Here is a 22232-nt window from a genome sequence, read left to right on the forward strand (position 1 = left end):
ATCATGTGTTTTGGGCATGTGAATTGTCCCACTGAAGTGTATATATGTCTGATAAGAAATATTTGACACTATTTGAATACCAAACTCTGTGTGTGCTTGGAATTGCAGTGATAATGGTTGAACTTTCAGGCTGTTCACAAGATTTTTGTGCCACCGAAGCCAGAAATAGCTGCCCCTTTGTAGAAGTCTGAAATATATTCTGTGTAGGGGCTAAAGCATCAACTCGTAGCATGGGTAGACAAAATTCTGAATAATCAGCTAGTACTAGAGCAAGGTATTGCATGAAAAATTCACATCCTGATTCCCAGTGTCAAAACTACTTACTGCAGAGCTTACTGATTGAACTAGTTCCTGTCAAACTATGTACCAAAGGATGGAGCTTCAGAAGAATTCGTTCACCGTTGAGTAACTCCTAATGTGTAGAAATATTTTCAGAGTAGGGGAAAAAACCTGGGAAGCTGGGGTTTAACTCTGTGCTTTTAACGTTTTGGATTCAGTCCATGTTACATTAATATTTGAGGACAAACTAAGAACTGAGAAGGCTGAACATACATCCTACCTGCAACACCAATTAAAAAAACAAAGCCACCTACACGTGGTGGAGGGAATGCTACCTTCTCACAGCAATAACCAGAAGTATTATTAGCAGTGGATGAACAGAGAAATCCTTTCTATGCTGTGACTATTCAAATAACAGAATGAGCAAGGTTTATATATTGGTGGCTGAGATTGAGACTGCAAGAGCTTGTGCTTTCAGTTTCTCTCTTGGTTAAATATCTTGTAGGCTTGTCTGTCCTGGGGGTGTTGGGAAAGTGATGGATTTAGTGCTTTGGTCTTGGGTTTCCTGGGGCTGCCAGTACTGAGAGGTGTACATTCTTTCCCCTTTTGTCTAATTTCCTCCCTTTGAAGTGAAGATCAGGCTTCCATTGAAAGCAGAGGTTGTCCAGATATGTGACATATGAACATCTGACTTTATTTGAGGGTACATGAAAGGCTTTTATTACTTTCTTTTAACATTTCTGTCTCGTAATACCACGCTAAATCACCCTATGAAATGAAATCGTAGTTACTGCCTAGATTCCTTGTGTGTTGTAGAAAACTTAATGCCTTATGTACAGGATCTGTCAAGGCCTAGCTGAGATTTCAGCTGCGTTGTCTTCCATATGTTTGGAAAAAGCCTTTCATCATCTGCATCTAATTTAGCAGAGAGCCGGAATGCCGGAAGCATATTTTTGTTCCTGGTGAAACATAACTGTGAGTACTTGGTGAGTGAAAGCATCATTTGAAGTTGTTCCCCTGTTTGTGTAAAGCAGAGAAGATTTCCAAGTTCTGGCTGCTTTTATTTATTTATTAGTTATGGTCCACATCTCTTTGGTGTGGCCTGACCCTGGAGGGCTGCAATGAGCCAGCGACGAAGTCGTCAGGTCAGCTGTGGTTCCACTTAGCTCTTGGTGTGGAATAGAGGAGCCCTGCTGCTGCTCTCTGCTCCTGCTGCAGTTATTTGTGTGATGATCTGAAGTCCTGAATGAGCCAGCTGCTCCTGCAGGTTTCTTGCAGGTCTTAACAAAAAGCACTTGGTGATATTTGATATCTAAATACCTTGTGCTTGGACTCTTCAGCAGGCCTTGATGCAGAAGGTAGGTAGATGATACTGCTCTATTACAATGCCAAGTCACAAATAGGAACTGGATTAATAATTTTCCTCTTTGTTTTGCTGAAGCATGTGGCAAATTTTGTCATCCTAAGAGGCAAAGTGCGTTGGTGCTTGTAAGCATTGGTGTGTTTTGTACGTGTTTTGTCAAAATTCCTTTACCAGATTATTGCTGGGGAAGCTCAATGCTTTCCACAAACAAAGTATGTCTGACATCTGTTAGCTGAGCTGGATTGTTTTTCTCTGTGTCAATTTGAAAATTCTATGTATAAAGATACTTTTTGTTTACTTGAAGCTTCCAGGGCATCTGACTTGTGTTGTGTTAGGAAATGCAAGGTGGAATAAATGTTTTTGATGAGTCTTACTGTTTACTCTTAACAGTTCTGAAGTGGCACCGGCAGTCTTATGTCTTCTAAAAGACCTTAGGAATAAATGAAAACAAAAAAATGAAGAATTAGAGAAGCTTTGCCAGAACTAATGTAAAAAGAGAAGTTGGTTCAGAAGTCTGTAATCAAGGCATCTGTTCTGCAAACAGAGTACAAAGTTCTTTGTGTTTTGTAGAAAACCCAACTGTTGCTGCAATGTCTATTTACACCTGCTAATCTGGTGGGGTTTTTTAAAGGTGAATTATATTTTTCCATTTGCAGAGGTTGAAATATTGTCTTGAGAACCATTATGTCTGTGGGAGAATAAGCTGACAAATCTTACTGCATTTGCATCTGTTCTAATTAAACTTGGTTCCTCAGTTTAGGTAAGTGATGAATCAAGATGATAAAACAGACAACTTTAAGCAAAAAGGGTTGATATCCGGATATTTTACCTTCCCATTCAAAAGAATAGAGTTAATTATTATTTTTCAAGAGCAGATGAAAAAGTAAGAGTGTAGTTAGGGTTGCAGATACAGAGAAAAGAGAAGTCAAGTATGAAGTTGCTAGAAAGCTAGATTAATTTAATTGCCTTACATTGTCTTTTGTGCAGTGTCTGTTCCTAGAAATTGGTTTTAAGTATGATTCCTTGGGAAAAATTGTCTGTAACTGACAGTTGTAAAACAATAAAAGTCGCAACTCTACTGAGCAGACTTGTATATGGAATAAACTGTGGTGATGATTGGTGTATTTCTCTTAGCTGTCACCCCATGTAATTCATAATTTCCAGAGTGCACCTTATTCTTCAAAAAGAAATTGTCAAACAATTTGGGCTTAGGCAAGTAAGGAGCTGCTTGAGTTTGTGAGGCACTGATTTAAACTTCATTTCGTTTCCTGTACTGATTAAAACATGTTGCTTTTGAAATGCAGGATGGTGTTGACACAGGTTATAGATAACCTGAAGGTTACAAGAGAGGCAAAAAAGGTGTTCTTTCCTTCTTTCTAAAAATAAATATTTTTGAAATTATTATTTTGACACCTGCTGTAGATCACAGAGGAGGGGAAAATAATTATTGTATGAAAGGAAATAGATTTTTGTCATGTTTTCCTTAACATATATCTACCAAAACCAAGGGAAAGATAAGAAGACTTACATATACCTTACTCAGGGCTACTGTAACTCCCAGAAGAGCAAAATTGCAGGAACATGGGAATGAACTGGTCCCTGAACAAAGTTTGAAGCTGGATGTGGTAACATCCATGTGTGAGTTGCATGAAATGCAAGAAAGGAAATAAGCAGTTCAGCTAATAATAAGAGATTAATAATATGGGTAGGAATGCTTGTAAAACAGCACTTGGGAATCCTGACATCTCTCTTCACGAGGACACCAGTGTATAGATGATGTGCTGGATATTTAAGTGCAAGGAGCTACATTGCATTGTATTCTGTTATTCTTCTCCCTAGTTTTGTCTATTCAAATCCTGGATTGGAATATGAATTACATCAGTGCAATTCTGTTTTCTGTCTTTTTAAAAATATGAATCCTTGTTCATATAATTTGATTTGTGGTCAAGCTGCTTTGATTTTTACTCTTGGGGCATTGCATAGCAGGCACATCCCTCCCAGCTTCACAGTGAGTTTGTTAGGCTGGGAAGGCCCTGTTCATTCTGATGTTGAAGTGTGGGATGGCCTTTCTGTTGTATTTCCTTCCTTACTGTATTATTCTGTGTTGCTCTCTGATTAACATTGGCTGGCTGATTTTATGTATCACAGAGATGTTGCAGTTTCTTATCTCACAATGACAATTTTTGAAGAACTGTTGTCGACAAAGGGGTGAAGCTTAAAGAACCAAAAGGAGTGACAGGGAGAAGAGTGCCTTTTTGTCAGGTTGCATGAAACTGCTTTTCCATTTGAGATGCAAAAAGAAGAGCAGTCTGCATTGAGACCAAGAATGTACTCACCTGTTAGTATGGAAAAAGCTAATCCTGTGCTACCACAGAGGCAAGTAGGGCAGGGGCCAGGGATGGGGATGACATGGTACTGTTAAGTAGCTGAACAAACTAGAAGGTAATTTGCAGAGTGCAAGATGTTTGGTCTCCAAACATCTTGATGGGTTAGCGTGATGACTGATGGCTTTTGGCAACTCCCAGAGAAATGCTTATTGTTCAAGAGTTATCTCAATGTATTTGTTTCCTGTTGATTTGGTACAGGCAGCAAATTTTTGAAAGAGTTAAAAAGAAAAAAGGCTGAAGTGTGATGAGTAACTTACATCACCACAAAAAGCAAATATGTATCTTGGAGATAACCTGACATTGTTTTCAGAGCTATTTCAGGGCATTTCAGCTATTCGGAGCATTTCAGAGAAATGCTGAAAACATTTCCAAATTAAGCGTTGTGTCTTTCTGGTAGTGCTAAAGAGATGACGCAGATCCAGGTTCTTGTATATTCCTTGTGACTTCATGCTGTAGGGAATGAGCTCAGGTAAAATGAGTGTACATGAGTAATAGACACTGAAGTAAATTTTGCGTGTTCAGGTTTGTAAAAAGAGAAGCCCTAACAATGAGGGGTTTTTTTCCCCTTTCACACACAAACTTGAGAAATCTGTTTGTGGGGCTCACGTTTCAAGGTAGTTGCAGGCTTGTGGAATCACAGCCATTTAAATGGGGAAAGACCAAAAAAATCAAGAAAGCAACAGTGCAGAGCAGTGATGTCTGTATAGTGAGATGGGATATTTTTGGGGGGAGGGTGGCAAGGTTTCTCGGATGTTTTGACTACAGTAATGTGAAATACTAAATCTGTCTGACTGTAGGTGATAACCTGCTTTCCCTTGGCAGGCTGATGCTGTGCTCTGCAGATAGTGACTTAGATAAAACACAGACTTTCTTATTGTAAAGGGAGTTAATAGAAGAAGGTAGATTTTCATGGGTAGTTCTTAACATTATTTTATGCTGTTAATGAGTTCTATCATTCATAATAGGAGGAATTTATTTTCTCACAATACCTTGCCTCTCTTAAATTAGATGCTGAATAAATTGAACTCTGTAAACATGAACCTTCTTAGCACAGTTTCAAAGTGGCTGCAGATCCAGGACCTGCCATCTTTGGATTATTTTTGTTCTGCATTTTCATCTTGTTTCTCTGAAGTGTTAGTCCTAGTAAATACAATTGTCTGGTTTTGTAGTCTGTCTAAAACCTGGAGAGTGCCTGTTGCTGCTTTGCTACTAGCTGGTGCCTTTTTTTTTTCTTTTTAAATAAACAAAACAAGGAATGTTTTCCTTAAGTTTTATGTAGGCAAGTAACATGTACATGTCTCCTGTTTCTGAATCCTTTGCTAGGTGTATACCTTAACTTGGTTTTCCCTTTATTTTTTGTCAGAAAAATATATTTATATTATTTTAACAAGCTTTAAGGTCGCTGAAGATAACCAGTTACTTGTAAAAGTGTTCTCGACTTTAGTTCTGCTCCTGCCTCAGTTCACATAGGAGACAGTTGTGAGGAGGAATGCTACCCACTGTTGAGGAATATATGTAGTGCCAGTAACTCAGTGTGCAGCTGCAGTGGGAGCTGCAGGTCGTGCCCTGGGTTGGGGGGGATGTCTGGAGCCCCAGGAAAGGGGTCGTCACCTGAAAGGGCACGGGGAACTTGTGGTTCTGGCCAGGGGTGGGCGGTCACCCAGAGACTCAGCAGGAGCTGATGAACAGCAGGAAGACCTCGGACCAAATGTCGCCATTGGAATGGACACACAGACTGTGAGGGTGTAAAAGCCCAGAGATTCCTTTGTTTGGGGGTCCCTCCCCAGAGGCACCAGCTCGACCTGGTGTTGCTGCACCACGATTCAGTTACTTAAAGGATCTTGAGGGGAAGCCATATGAGGAGCAGCTGAGGTCACTTGGTCTGTTCTGCCTTGGGGAGAGGAGACTGAGGGGAGACCTCACTGCAGTTACAACTTCCTTGTGAGGGGAAGAGGAGGGGCAGGCACTGATCTCTTCTCTGTGGTGACCAGGGACAGGACCCAAGGGAATGGCCTGAAGTTTTGGGGTGGGGTGGGGGGATGTGACTAGGTTGGGTATTAGAAAAAAGCTCTTTCTCCAGAGGGTGGTTGGGCACTGGAACAGGCTCCCCAGGGAAGTGGTCGCAGCTCCAAGGCTGACAGAGTTCAAGAAGCATTTGGACAATGCTCTCAGGCACATGGTGTGACTCCTGGGGATGGTCCTGTGCAGGGCCAGGAATTGGACTTTGTGATCCTTGTGGGTCCCTTCCAACTCGGCATATTCTGTGGTTCTGTGATTCTGACTCTGCTGTGGGATACCTGTGGTACAGCTGGTGAGGGAAACCTGTCTGACTGTGTGAGTGTGGGGTGTGTAGGGAGTCAAGCAGGGCACCCGTCAGATCACTGGAGCCACCTGCTGTGAAGGGGCTTCAGTCCCAGCAGTGACAGCCCGGGGTGGTGTGAGGGTGGCTGCCAGAGTGGCTCCTGGATGGTCAGACAGGAAAGTTTCCACAACACCCACTATGGCAGCATGTGGTTATGCTCTGTTGTACAGGTTTCAGATCCGTTTTATATAATCAACAGAAAGACACAAGTGACCACAGAATGATTTTACGGAAAGTGTATTCACCTTTTAACTGGTGGCAGAAGCCTAAAGACTGTGGATGCAACACAGTAGGTTTGGCTTGGCCTTTAATGGTTCCTTTAGTACAAGCTGTAAGAGTAGGTGTTAGCATCCATGCACAGATTGACCTGTTGAAGGATAAGGACCACATGAATTCATACTGTTCTCCATATGAACTAATTTCAGAGTCAAAAGGTAGTGTTGGTACCGGCTAAGGAATTCAGGGACAGTATTCTCTTTGCTTAGAGCTCTACTGGAAAAGGAGCTGTCACAGTGGTATTATTAATGTAGTACAACATAATTTTTCATTTACTAAAACAATTTAAATGGCATAACATACTGCTGCTTTCTGAAATATATAGGAAGGATTGTAACTCTATTTTTCTGATGCAAACTTGGTTTTAAAAAAGTGAAATGTCAGTTCCCTAAGTATGAATTACTGCTTTTCCTGGGAAGAGGATGGAAATGTCAACTACAAAGTAATTGTGCTTATTTTGAGTTGGCTTTTTCAGTGGAAAGACACACATCTGCTTTTAAAAAATTTGACTATATTGTCTCCAGTATTCTAGCACGGAAATTTATGTCAGTATGGTTAATGTTTTTAAGTGACAGAGGCAATTACTGCTTAAATAAAATGTTTCTGAACAGCAGTAAAACTACTGATTTCTGTTTAAAAGTGGGTCTATTTTAAGTTTAGGTCCTACTGGGGTTGGCACGCAGATAGGACACAAATCTTGGGTCTTGTACGAAGTTTAGTAGGAATGGAAGCAGATGCGTCTTTGAGTGTGCCGAGTTTGGGCCTTTGGTTCTGACTTGCCCATGTTTATTTGAGTTGGGACAGTGCCAAGATACTCCCTGAAGCTGGCTGGGTGCTCAGTACCCGTGTACAGTACGTGCCTACCTGCTTACCATCCTTGTACTCTTTTGGGTGGTGCATACAGTACAGGTGGCAAATGGACATGGTGATCCTGAACTTCTGTTCGGGCACGTGCTGTAATTCCGTCAGTTCCTCTGGTGTGCTGGGGCAGGATGTTCCTACACACACCAGTGATGCCATGGTCCTTCTGGTGAACACATGTGAGTGTGAGAGATGTATTTCAGAGGACTCTCTCAGCAGAATACCAAATGCTGCTGTTACTTGAACTTCTTTGAACTGAAAAGCGTAAACATTGTATTGTACGTAACAAAGCAGAAGGAAGTAATTTTGCATGAAAGGTTAGTAGCAAATATGTTCAAAATAAGCCTACAGATTTCTGTTTATCAAAAGTGAACTAATGTAAGACCTAACAGATGATTGTGGGGTCCTTTTTTTTCCCCAGGGACTTCTACAGAGGTGCCAGAGATAAGGTTCCTCCTGCTCTGAACATCTGAGTATTAGAAGAGCTGTTGCTAGCCAGTACTTACTATGTTAGTCTCTTGTTGCCAGAGGTGGCACTTTGCTGGAACTGCATTTGCTCTGAGCAAGAGAGGAATTTGAAGTGTGGTGCAGGCAGCAAATACTCCTCTTTCTTCCTCCCACTCTCCAACCACCACAAACCCTTTTTGCAGGACCTGTGTGCTCCTTTGATTTGCAAGTGTCGCAGAAGATTTGGGAGGAGGCTTTTGCTGCCGTAGACAAACTGGAATGTGTTTTTCCTGCCTGTCAGCATACTTAGTGAATGCAGCTTGTAGCATCTTAATTCTCTTGGTCAGTTTTACAAGGAATGTGGAAGGCCTGACCTACTGTTAGGACAACATGGAAAGTCCTGTTGAGTTGAGTTTCCTAAAAAAGCGTGCAGCCTTGTTCCATTCTCAGTGATTCACTGTCAGAGAGCTGCTGACATCTGTACTCAGATGTCTTCTACCACCAGTCTTTGAGAACAAAGTGTAGTGCTAGAGATTATTTTTATACTTCGAGATATGATCTATTGAGATCATGCTTGGACACAACTCTTAATCAATTCTCTTGTAAGTGAAGCCAGAATGTGCTGAAGTATTCACCACTCACATGTGGGAATTAAGTTGTTTTTGAGCTGTCCTACCAATCACTTTCTCCATGAGAAGTATGAAGCTGTAAACAGGGTTTATGTCTTTTCAGTGTCAGATATTCAGAGGCAGTGTTGCCGCTTGGTTGGGAGAGATATTTGGGAGTTGGAATATCTTTTCACTATTCCAGATTCTGCTTCTGACTTGCTCCCTGACCTTTTCACTGCTTGGTATTTTTCAGCCCCCGAGACTTGTCAACTGTTCTGCATTTCTTTGTCCATTGTGCATCACTTGACCCTTCAGTTTCCACAGGCTTGTAATTGCCCTGTCTGTAGTTTTGTATGCTTCTCCAGATAATTACAGCTGATTTTTTGCTGTATGCAATTTATCTCTAGCACTGCCAGTTTTAGAGAATGAGACACTTGAAGGGGAAGTCTGGGCAGACACCTGGAAGATGAAGGACCACTCCATTCTAATCATAGTATCATAGAATAGTTTGAGTTGGAAGGGACCTTTTAAAGGTCATCTAGCCCAACCCTCCTGCAATGAACAGGGACACTTTCACTTTTCCAATCACATGGGTAGCAGCAAACTTATCTTGCAACTGTGTGCTGCCATGTGAGGAAAAAGCTGAGGGCATATATGCATAACAGATAGCATGCAAAAGCATAACAGAGACAGTGTTATCTTTGGAAGTTGCTTCCTAAGTCTTCAAAACCCTTTCTTGTGCTGTGATGTTTTGTAGTGTCTGCTAAATCAGGCATGATATATCTGTACTTGAGAGAAGGTAACCAGACAGATTGTGTGCAAACGTCTGTCAGTCACACAAGTCTTCTGCAGGTGGATTCCATCTCCACTCAAAAAAGTATTGGGATTAGGAAGTGATGGAGAGAGCGAGGTGTCATTTCCGGCTGTCAGAAGTGCTCTTAGCTGTGCAACTGCATTATGCCTCCTGCTGCCACTGCAGTGGTGGAAAGACAAGAAAGGATTTGCCTGAATGCTGCTGCATGGATTTAAACAGAATAGGACCCAATGGCAAAGGCAGCAAAAGGTAAACCTGTGACAATTACTGAAAATGCTGATCTGACAGCATGATGCTGCAGTAACAGAGCTGCTGCAGTTGCTTTGCTTTTACAGCACTGTGCACGTGTAAGCTAAGCTAGTCACAATCACAGAAAATAAATATACACACACAGAAGCGGATGTTTTCAAAAATGCCTGACAGAATTTCACTAATTTCCATTGTAATTCACAAGAAGTTGAATACCTTGTTATGTTTTTTATAGATCCTCTAGTCCCGCTTTATTTGGGCTATTCATAGCTGCACTTGAATTTCTGTAAGGAAACAGTAGGCTTGTAAAGGTTTGGCTAGTCTAGGAATATCTGTAGGATGGTTCTGGCATGGAAATGCAAATCTGGTGCTAAAGAGTATTTGACCAAGACCTCAATTTTCTGGCAAAATTATTGGGTCTTGGTTTTCACACTGATCCCAAAATGCATTGAAAAATAATGGAAGTCTTTCCCTTAGCTTCATTGGGCAGTGGATCAGACCTTCTACAGCCTTGACTGCTGATAACACTTCTCATAGCTTTTTACTGCCTATGTAGTAATTTTTGGTCTGTAGAACTGAAATTCTTTCAAGCAAAGTATATTCAGGCTGTCCCTGACAGGACAAAAATGGGAGTGGGGAATGCAGAACAGCCAGATGATCTGTGATTAGGAATGTTACTTGCCGGTAGTACAAGAGGTTTCTCAGATGTCTTGGAAAACCTTTTGGATAGAAGTATGATGTCTTTTCTAGAAGTTTGTGGAGGAAAGCTACTGGCAAGTACACTGCTGCAGCTTTTAAAAAGAGCAGGAAAGGAATGCTGTAAAATATATCCTTGCAAGTGACGGAACTTGAAACATGCTCTCGAAATGTGCATCTTGTGAAAATGGTTGCTAAGCACTTGCAGAAAGTCAGCTCTCTTATTAAGTATTTTTTATCTCTTTGACATGTTTTTTCCTTACATGTGCAATATCCTGTTGACACAACAGATGAGTAGCAATTGATTTGAAGCACGCTGATGGTGAAAAATAGGCCAGTCTTTTGCTTCCTGCAGCAGTTGCTCAAAAATGTGTGCCTGTGTTGTAGCAGAGATTCAGGTGTCTTGAGGCACCTCACAAGCAAGGTGAATGTTGACAGGATTTTCAAATGCTAAATGGATTGATGAAGTTGTTGAAAGACTAAATCAAGAAGTATCCAAAGGAAACATGCTGGTCAGAGGCAGCACTCTGTACCTGAAGGATACTGATAACCTCAAACTCAAGCACTTATACTCTGTATAAGCTTGTGGGAAACAAGTAGAAGGGAACCCAAAATTTGACATTACTTGGAAAGTGAGTTACATCTCCTCATGTAAGTGTTGAAGTATTAATCTAATTTTATAAGTCTTTGTGTCACAATGACTTTTATGAATTTTGCATGTGTATATGTGTTTGGCAGATATATTCATCAATGACCAAGCCAGTTGTTGCTGCAAAACTGCAGCCTTTTATTGGCTATCTGTTAATGTGTCTAACATGGAGAAGTCATCTTTGTTCAGTTCCTGTTGCCTGCCCTTTTGAGAGGGCAAGGTAATTCCATGTTTTGACAGGCTGGAGGAGTACAGTCCTGTGATGGCTTCTCACATTTATCCATTTTGTGCCACACTGACATTGGGCTGCAAAGAACCTCTACAGCATTTGAGCAACGGCGAAGATGAAGAGTTACTGGAAGTGAATGCTGATGGTGTTTTGCATGCTTGAAATGTGCCATCTTGGCCATGAGAAATTTCAGTGAGCAGAAAAACACTGACTGCAAACCACCAGGGTTTCTTGCCAAACAAATCATCTTCATGCAGTCCTGTGACTATTCTTATAACTGGATTTGGTGTGCTTTAATGACCTTCTCTGACTATTTTCTGTCAAAATACTGGGATCTGGAGGAGCTGCCCAATTCCATAATTCAAGTATTGAGTGAGTGGTAGCTGAGGAGAAACACTTACCTCCTTTCCGTGCCTGCCACCAGCACAGACCTTCCTCATTGGCAAGGAGAACCTGAGTGCAGTTATTTGCCTTCTAGACAGACTAGTGAGAGGCAAATGCCATTAAGGGAGCAGAAAAAAGTTGGATTGAAGCCAGTAGTGGTAGGTGGCGAGGGTCTCCATAGACCAGGAGATGTTGATGCAGAGGCCAGCGTGTCAGGGAACATTTCTCGTGTTGTTTGCTTTGCACTCCTGATGTCCCGACAAGCCCAGGAGAACGAGCCCACAGGCAGCCCCAAATGAGTATATCGTATAGCATTTATTCAGTTCTAGTCATTACCTAAACTGGACGTTGGCCAAGTCAGTAGAGTTGACTCTGGCAGCGAGTACAAGTTGCGTTTCCCCTTCAGAAGATAAGTTTGAGGAATATGCTCTTTAGTGCTTGAAAATGCATGGCTTTCTGCCTCGTCTTATGGGACTGAGAGGACTTGGAGTATGTTGATGTAATTCCACACTTTGTCACGTGTTGTTTGCATACTGTTTGCACCTCGCTGTTCTCTGCATCAGTGCCAGCACCCTGATATTTCTGCAATTTATTTTTATGATCTTAGTGTTGAAACAGCTGTAAAAACAACTAGTGAAAGTGAGCCAGCTGCTGGAATTTCTGATTCCAAGTCTGGTTGGTAGTAGGCAGATACTGAAAGGGAAGTAGAGATGAAAAACAACAAATAAACTTAATTGCAGGACTAAATACAATTCCTTAAAAAAAAAAAAACAACAAACCACAAGTTAGGTGGCTGAACTTCTAACTGCTGAAGAGAATAAAATCACTAATGAGTGAAACAACACAACTTTTTTGTACAGAATATGTCCAAGAGTATACTACTGCTTTAAAGGACATCTTACACTGTCCTGTGAGGTCTTCAGAGCGGTAGAATTGTCATCCCTCCTACACCTCATTTGTTTTAGTATCTCAGAAGTAGTTAGATATAGATTTTACCAAAGAGATAAGAGTGTCTTAACATTTTTCCTGGCTTGATAAAATGCACCTACTTACTTTGTACACTTGTGTTGACACCAGTGAGATGTGACTTGGTGAAACAAAATTAAAAAACCCATATCCTCCAAGTAGTTAATTGGTTTTAACTTTGGTAGTTAGATTCTTGTTTGTGATCCAAGTGTAATGGGGATCCGCTGTCCTTAACACTGCAGTGATACACGTAATTACTGTATTTAAACTCTTTTGTTCCTGCCTTGCTGCTGGCCCAAGCAGCAGAGATGAACTGATCAGGTTAGCAGTTGTGGACCAAGGAGCACAGGATAGCCTGTGGGTAGTGATTTTATTCCTTGCTTTTTTCAGTTGCAGTAATTTACCTACTTTCCTTAAAATACTTGCTAATTCATTTGCTAAGGGTGTGAGTTTGGAGGGCTGCTTCTTGACATCTACTTTGGTCCAGCCAGAAAACAGCAGCATCCAAGAGATTTCTGCTTGTATTCAAAAAATTCCAATTATGAGTTGAGTGCATTTGCTTTTTTAGAGACTGATCTCATATAGCACAGGTGAGTCTGTCCTAATTTCTGAGTCGTTTTCAGCACCCATGGTGGTAGGTGGAGGTAGGGTGCAAGTCAGCTTAATAAAGCCTGCCCTTCCTGGCAAAGGGAATAAAAAATACTACAAGAGCCCCAGACCACCTTAAAATGTGAGCACATGTTTATTAACAAGGCACTGAGAAAGCAAGCTGTTAATTTTTCTAGTGGTAGCTGAATCTCCATTTTTATCTCTGGGTTGGAAGGGGGCAACGTTCAGTACAGAAACTCACTGCAACATCTAACAGCTCTGCAACCCCAGAGCTGCAGTCTGCAGAGTGTGACCACTGACGGTGTGTGTGCTCACAGAAACTCTTGATCAGTGTGGTCCCAGGGTTTATCAGCTGGATCGTTCTTGCTAGGATGGAATTGTAACCACAGGCACAAAAGAAAAAATCTTTATCTGCTCTGCAGAGAGCCAGACAAGTTTGTATGTTTTGCAGGGACACTTGACTCAAGTAAATCTAACAGTACAAGTGTTCTGGGTGACTCCAGGTGAACCCTAAAGAGGCAGGATAAAGATTTGCTTTTTCTCAGAAGAATACCGAGTGATCTAAGTTTTGATCCTGCAATTTGTACTTTGCAACAAAACCTCTTTGCTTGCATGGTGACCCATTAACCTCAGTGGCACAGGGCAGTGGAGAGTTTTAATCACAGGGATCAGATTCCAGGATCCAGCCCAAAGCAGGGACGTGACAACAGACTACGAGTGGGTATTAAAAGCAAAAGCTGTAAACACGCAGCAGAGATGGCAGCTGGAGAAGTTATTCCAAAGGAGGATGTGTGAGCAGTAAGAAGAAAGGAGCCAAAGGAAAAATGGGCTGAAAAACACTCCTGACTGGAATCTATTGATCTGTTTACCACTTCTTGGTTTATCGTATTGAAATTTATTTTACAATGATGTAACACTATCCAGATAAAGTACTAGTTTTAATTGTCAGAGGGATGGTCTCATCTGTCAGATGAATGTGTATCTCCATTTCTACTCTGCCTTAGAAGCTGAGTGCATACCGTGGCACTGCTGCTATTTACTATGTTCAGAGACTGTCATTGCAATATAGGGGACCAGAACAGGAGTGCCAGGCTTGGACTCACCAATCTACTTTGCAAAGTCAGAACACGAAGCTTCAGTCTAGGTTTTCTTAGTCAGAGATGTCCTTTTCCTGCAGCATCTAGAATATTTTATTCTTTTTCCCACCCTGATGTTTAGAAACAAGAAATACATTACCTATGAAGTTGGCTTTCCCAGACCCTAACAGCTGTGCAAGCTCCTGACTAGGCAAGAAAGGCTGCCAGTGGTAGTCTGCAAAGAAAAGAAACACGTTGTTCTTCAAGCACATAACAGACAGTGAAATTTCACCGTTGATTTTGCACACTGATGTGTCTGTGCTCATAGTCACATTTTATTCTGTTTAGGTATACACTATTTGGCACACAAAGGTCTCAGTTTGCTTTGTATTTCAGCTGGAAATATCAGAACATGCAACTCAAAATCCCAAGTTTGCTGAATTCTAGACTTAATAGAGGATCAGAGCCTTTTGACCATGAAGGTTAAGCAGTTACTACATGATTATATGTACAAAATCCATCAGGAAGAGTCGTGACTGCCCAGAAATGGTAAAAAGTATCATTTTAACAAGACCGCAATACCACGTGAAACTTTGTCAAGTTTAATTCCACAGCTCAGCTCTAGTTTTGACATAGTTCTTGAGCCTTAAATTGATGGGCCAAAATTCTCCATGATTTGCAAAATGTCTATAATAAGCACTGAAATGGACACACTCATTTCAGTCAGGGGGTTGCTTGTGTAAAGTGATATGCAGCTATTCTTGCATTTCCTGTCACCATTCCAGTAAATGGACTTCAGGAAAAAGAACCCAAAACCCCAACAAAATCTCCTTGTGTGGTGGGTTATATTAAGCCTTAGTGAAGCAGAGTCTTCTTTAATATGAACTTGGAAGCCCCAAACCTGTGCAGGAATATTAAATGGGGAGGTCCAGTAGTGATAAGCATGCTGCTTTCCTTGATCTGAAGGTGTACTGTAAGTTCATTCCTTGTTTTACTGCCTGTAATCCAGCAGAACTCACCGCAGGAAACAGCTGATGTCTTCTTCAGTGCTGGTCAGTGTCTACATGGCACTTGAACAAAACTTTTGCCCTTTTGCCTGCTTTTTAGCAGTTCATTATTATTATTGCTTTTTATAGGCGAGTAATAATTCTCTCAGCTGATGGAGTGCTAGTATGAGAATAAGCAGGCAGATGGGAAGTGCTTTCCTAACGTTTTCTTTTCTTATAGTTGAGGTGCGTTTCTTTTCCAGCTGTGTTGAAAGGAGCGAGTTACTGCCTGGATGATAATCTAATTATTTTACCTTTCCCTCTTGTTTGCTCAACAGGAGAGTTGCTCATTCCCAGTATGGAGGAACACAATGGCTCTTCAGAGACTCCCCCGCTGAGCCAAGGGCGGCACGTTGCCATTAAGTGTGGGTGGCTGCGGAAGCAAGGAGGCTTCGTCAAGACCTGGCACACACGTTGGTTTGTTCTCAAGGGGGACCAGCTTTACTATTTCAAAGATGAAGATGAAACCAAGCCCTTGGTAAGTGAAAGGAGGAGGATAGGATGGGAGGTGAGGGAGGAAAATAAGTTAATGCAAGCAGAACTGTCCGGTGTTCGAAGAACCAGATTTCTCCATCTCTTTCACTGACTCTGTACTGGATTTGGGCTTTTCATTATAGTGAACAGAACACTGAGTCAGGCCTTGGCAGTTGGTATGGTTTCTCCATCAGATTCGTTTCTAAAACTCCCTTTTCCAGGTCAGGTTTTCTCATTTCAGCATTTCAGAGGGAGTGAAGTATACATAAAGTTCAAGTAGCAGAAGTCAGTTGGATGGGCTTGATTGAGGCAGATGAATAAGCTGTATTTGAAAAAGTACTTCTTTTTTTTTTTTCCACTTACAAGGTGGAGTATCCCTCCTTTATGTCTTCCCAAATAGGAAATCCCATAAGACCGTAGCCTGAATGCATTGCCATCTGTAATACAGAAACAGACTGCTGTTTGCTGCTTGGTTCTGTTGTGGTGATTTACTGCTCCTTACTCCTCATCTATTTTCCTGTTTATTTAGCTTTTCCACCACCATGCTTTAGGGCTGCCTGTCTCTAGAATGCCATATGAGTAGAGAAAAAATGCTGCCTCTTGGGTCAGGGCAGGCCTGAGCCCCTGTGATAGTAAGTTAAGAAAGATCTTGTGCTAGCACCTACAGGAGTATGATAGTCTTAGTTTCTTAGATGCTTGTGACTTTAGAAAAAGCTCTGACATCTGTGAATTACTTCTGTGCAGATATTAAAATATAATAACCACACTCGTGTTTTTTGTGGCTACTAAATTTCTCATGGTATGTATTTATGTGGAATTTCACAGGGAGTTCTCAGAGGCATAAACCCCATCTGATCTAGTTTCCTGTATGGAACAGGTCATGACACTTGGTCGAGTTTTACAGCTTGCATTGTAGTGCACCTGTTAGAAAAAGTATTCAGTCTTGAGATAATTGTTTCCAAAGTTCGAGTTAATTACTAAGTACCAATTTCACAGCCTTGGTAGCTGTTTTCCTTAAAATTATCTCAGATAAATAACACACTGTATATTTACAAATTTTATGTTAGGATTACTAATTTGAATATGAAATAGCCAGTAACTTCTGGGAAATACAATATATCTTTCCATGTATGTATTTTGGCAATTAAGAGTGAAAAAAGCAGCCATCAAAATAAAAATGTTTGCAGGGCAGATATTGAGTTTCCAGAATATAACTCTACTTGCTAGCACTTGACATCTGGCAGTATGTTTGCATGTAAAGACTTCAGGACTTTTTGAGAGCTGGCACAATGCTGTATTGCGTGGAGCTTTCTACAGCACTGTGGAGCCCAAATTATCTTCTTGTCTGGCTCCTGCTGACCTGTGGGATGACTTCAGAAGATCCTATTGACTTTGCTACTTCCCCTTTGTGAAATGGAGGTGGTAATTCTGATCTTCTGATACCTGTGATAATTAGGTAGCAGTTGATTAAATACCTAAAAGTTTATTTGAATTTTCCACTGAAGTCTCAAGTAAGTTCGTGGAGACACCTAGAGATACCAAGAGGGGTGGGAGAAGTGCTGAGAGAAGTGTAACTTAAAATATGCCAATAGGTTTGGAAAATTAATGGGCCTGTCCAAATTAGGATCAGTCAATATCTCACCTTAGTGTATTTTTTGGAATGTTTCTGAAGAAAACTGCACAAGTGTCAGTTTCTGAAATATGTCCCAGGTTCAATGCCATATACAGAAATGGTTTTTTTCCCATTACACTGAAGGGTTTGCTGCATTAACTTTGACAAGAAAATCACTATGACCTTCTGGGAGCCCTGTTGTTCTTGCTGTGGAGAGCTAAAGCAAAGAACACCACTGATACCATGAATTTTCAATGCATAGAGATATCATTAGGAAATGGCAAGAGGTATTTTGTTATATTTACTATGTAATATTGGTTCTGTATTTATTATGAATACCTGTTTGTTCACTACTGGATTGTGCGGTCTGTATAATGTACAATAATTCTTTTAGACAAAAACATAATGGAAGAAGGTTAATGAGTTTTTGTTCCAAAATGGATTGTAGTTTTTATTTTGCTTACTGGTTGGTTGTATTTGGAAGGAGGCAGAGAGTGTTGGTTACTCTCACTGAGGAATGTTCTAATTGCACACCTTGTGTATATATTTATATTTATATAAATGGAAGGTGGAAGTACTATAGCTGGAGAGGACAAGACAAGCCAGTGGGCTTATGTTCATAGCCTTAATGTGAATTAGAGAAAAGCAGAATTCAATTTCTGGTGGAAATGCAGCAAGTGTCCTGAGCATTTGGGCTTGGGTTCTGTTTTCGGTCTGTACCAGAAATTATGCCATGATGTTTGTGTTTTTGAAAGTGAAGGAGATGTGAATAGAACCGAATTTCAGAAAAATATTGTGATCTGTCAGACTTTTTGTTCTTTAAGTGACTGTGTATAATGGGAGTAAAGAGAGGAAGGAGCATTTTGTGTCTAAACCATCTAAATGCTTTGGAATTCCTGAAGCATGCTCATTTCCTGCTAGTGATAGTGATAGCTACCACATATGCTTTAGTCAGTATGTGTACATCTCCTTGGTGTCAAGAATATTAAATTTAAAAGTCATTAACTATCAGTATGAGTGTGGGGAATTCTCTCTGCCAACCTGTGCCTTCAGGCACAGAGAGCTGGTGAAGAACAACAGAAGAAAAAAGCAGTACACAGCTGTTAGTCTCATAGTCAAGGTCAGAGAATTGTCATCGATTCTCTGTTATCATCAAACACAAGAACCTTTCCCTAGTAATGTTTTATCAGTAAGAATAGCATCTATCTTTTGCTGTGATATCCTTGAAATATCTCTGAGGATCTGGCAAAAATGGCATTTCTGTTTACTGAAGATGTGAATATGGATAGCAATAATCTAGTGAATTCCAGAAGACAAAAAAACCTAATAAATGAGCAGCAAACCACGTGAAGGAATAAAATCTGATTTCTGATAATTCTGTGTTATCTTGACTTCTTGGAAGTGATAATGGATTTACTTTGTTAATTCTTTCTACTGTTTTGTGCTGTAGAAAGCTAGTATTATGCTAGATGTGAAGGTCAGCTATCCAAGCTTGAAATGTGGGCAGCTGAAAGAAGGCAGAATTTAGCATTCCCTGTCCCACAGTACAGCTGTTGTTTAAATGCAGCCCATGAAAATGCATTTCTTGCTTTCTTCTCTCCTATGGTTAACTTCTCCAGCTGTGTCAGGGTTGACGTGGTCTTAACTGAATATGGGAGGAGGAAGTCAGTGGCATCTCAGTGAGACAGCATGCTTTTCCTGTGGTTTTGTACAGAGCAGGAAGAGGGAGCTTTGAAGCACTGTCTCCTTGTTGCAGTTTTTGCTGTCTCACTCTGCTGCTGTTACTGAGGAAGTGAGTTTATGGGAGAGAAGCTTGGTAACCTGTGCTGATGGAGAATCATTGGTATTAGGTTGTAAGTGAACAAGAATGGACAAGCTCATCCAGTCTAAATAGCATTTTTGGTTTAAGCTCCTGTTTAGTGTTGTTGTGATTCAGCTTGGCTTATGGACTTGAATTTGAGTGTGCTAAGCAGAGACATCTTGAAGAGCTCTGAACTACCCTTCAGGAAACACTTGGTGTATACCTGAAAGCAGTGATATGCTGGTATTTCAGTCTATATCCCATCCTGAACATTTTATTGTGCAGTTTTTATCTTCAAGATCTTACTTAGCTCCTAAGTGTTTGGCTTGAGTAATGCTGAACAGTATTCAGTGGCTCACAATATCTTTGTAAGACCAAAGTGGAAAAGTGTGGATCTTGAATGTGGCATTTGAATTGGTCTTTGACTGAAAGTGAGTAAGTGGCAGCTGCAAAGTTAAGTACAGGTTACTATTTGTAAGAGAAAGGCAGTCTCTGATGTACAAACAGAATATAGAAGTATTGCTTTCTGTCAAAATCATAGAACAAATCATAGAATGGGCTGGGTTGGAAGGGACCTTAAAGATGCATTTACCAGCGTTGTTTATTGGGGTGGGTACACCTTCTTTAAACTTCCTTTTCTGATTATCATACCCGTAGAAGCCCTTCTTTGTTATTCTTTTCTCTGTATCCCTTGCCAGGTTTGGTGTTTCCCATTAGATATGATTTGTATAAAAATTTAATTGACAGAGAAATCCATTTAACAGCATGAATAGGAATCTTGACAAATTACACTTGCATTTTTAAATTAAGATAAAGCTTCTAATAAATGTAAATAGAAATTATTATGATGATTGCATAATTTGAAATTTAGCCTGTCAGTAGGCAAAATCCTTCAGTATTAGTATTGACTATGATTAGAGATTGAGCATCATGGTTTTTTATGAGGTTTCTGTGTGAAGGGTGAAAACCTAATGGTCCACGCACTTCAAAACTACATCACAAGAAGTGGCAATCTCTCCTTACTGCCTAGACCATTTTCCATCAGGGAGATCAGAGTGTGCACTCTGGTACTTGTCTCTGGAAAGCAACAAGAACCAGATTTTGTGTAAATACTGAAGAGCAGCATTGCAAGTGAAACAACTCCTCAGTAGATTTTGCTATGATTTGTAAGAGCAGCTCCCTCAGTGTTTCTGGGGGAAGGAAGGATGGTAAAGCACCACATCTCTGCACACTTGGCTTTGTAAGCCTTGCTCACAACTCCACCTTTCACAAAGCAAATTCAGGGACTTGACGTGAAAACAGCAAGGAGTGTCCAAACCACTGATGATGAGGGGTTTTTTTTTCCATTTCTAGGAAAAAACTTGCTATTAATCTGGGCAGCTAGAAACAGTTTGGGATGGACATGTGCTGCTGGGTGAGCCTTTGCCTGTGCGAACCTATTGTGAACTGTAAATGAAATTATGCAGGTGTCAAAACAAATGGGAGGGGTGATAGAAAAATCAATTTTCTCAGGAATTTCGCTAGAAACTCAATATGCTAGATGAAATTAAATAGGATTTTCTTGACATCAGCAGTGATGTTTGCCAGTAATGAAAGGATTTATCTGAAAGGCTTTCAGCTGTTGGCTACTGGGTACATTTTTTGAGGGTAGTAGAAACAGAACTTCAAAAATGACCAAAAAGACTCCACACAAAAAAAAAAATCCATCAGAAAGCACACCTTAAATGCTTCATGTGAATGCAGTGGTATGGAAGGATGTCCATCTGGAGTGTCATCTCTTCTTTATTTTCTTTCCCTTCATGGCTTTTGACTTGGTGTAAGCTCACTGAAGTAAGGCACTGCTCACTGCAGTTTTGCATGTCATGCAAACTGGAAACAGATTTTGTGTTAGCCACGTGTTCCTGGTGTAATGATACTTCCTGTTTTTTGAAACGCTTAGTTAAGGAAGAGAAGCCTCTGTGTAACATACCTTTCTACTTATGACAACTGCATTTTTTTTCCTTTCCGATCATCCACTGAACTTAACGTCTCACAAGTTTTACATAGAAAATTTAACTGTTTCATTGTGTCACTGATTGAGTTTCACACGAGGTGAGAAGAGTTGTGTCTTGTCTGATTGAGAGTAGCAGAGTTTTATGCTTTTTTTCTGAGACAGAACCGGGTATGGCATGGTATGGCAACAGGAAAAGTGATCTGAAACCTGGTCTTCCTCATGCAGTGAATTGCTACAGTGGTGGCTGTTCAGTGCAGAAAGTGAAGTGAAAGCCCCAAAACTGATTTGGCCCTTTTTATGGGTTTTCAGAGAATGGCTCCTCAAGTATATGAGTATAATCAGGCTTTTGCAACTAAAGCAGTGAAGTTTTTGGAATACAGGAATGATTCTTAAGGACAGGTGTTAGCTTTTACATGCAGTAGAAAGTTCTGCTATTTTTAATACCTGCGTGCCTTTGTAAGTGTTTAAGTAATTTACTGCTGCAGGTTTCAGCAACCTTATTGATAGAGACACATTTTTTTACTTCAGTGACTTATGTGTTTTCAAGGGAGTAATACACTTTGGTCAGTGGATACCCATGGGAATTCAGTACATGAGAAATTAGTGTGATAAGGCTAAGTTTATTTGAAACCAGGGTCTTTCTAGTGCCATTATTCTGCTGCTGGGAAAGAGTTTCTCAAATTCACAGGGCTAAATTTCTCTCAGCCTGAGACGAATAGCCACAAGGTCCATTACTGAGGTACTCAACTTGGAGGTGATCAACTTCCAATTTTAATCCCCTTTTCTGCTTCTTTCAGACCAAAAATGGGAACTTGAATTTTCAGTAGTTGTTCTTTGTTTTTTGTTCCTTTGAAAAACTTCTAAGTCCTTGGGTTAAGCCCAGTAGGAGTCTTAAAAGATTTCACAGTAAGAAAAAAGGTTTCTCCTCAAGCATTCACTACCACATTAATTACAGGAGTGTCACTAAACACTGTGTAAAGCTATGGATTCTGTGCCAAAATCAGGCAGTTCTTGCTATATGCTTTGCCCCAGCTTACGCAGTTGGAAACTG

At 40.6% G+C, this 22232-nt stretch overlaps 1 protein-coding gene across 1 annotated transcript in view; it reads left to right on the forward strand.

Annotated features, from left to right (window-relative positions):
- The window catches only part of ARHGAP24 (Rho GTPase activating protein 24), a 214590-nt gene that overhangs the window by 21805 nt on the left and 170553 nt on the right, over positions 1–22232 (forward strand). The window contains exon 2 of the mRNA XM_027652834.1: positions 15580–15779. Within this exon, the coding sequence (XP_027508635.1) occupies positions 15600–15779 (180 nt within the window). The 5' untranslated portion in view covers positions 15580–15599. The remainder of the gene's footprint in view (positions 1–15579; positions 15780–22232) is intronic.

The sequence above is a fragment of the Corapipo altera genome, unplaced genomic scaffold (genome assembly GCF_003945725.1).
Source record: "Corapipo altera isolate COAL_440 unplaced genomic scaffold, ASM394572v1 69, whole genome shotgun sequence".
Classification (NCBI taxonomy): Eukaryota; Metazoa; Chordata; class Aves; order Passeriformes; family Pipridae; genus Corapipo; species Corapipo altera.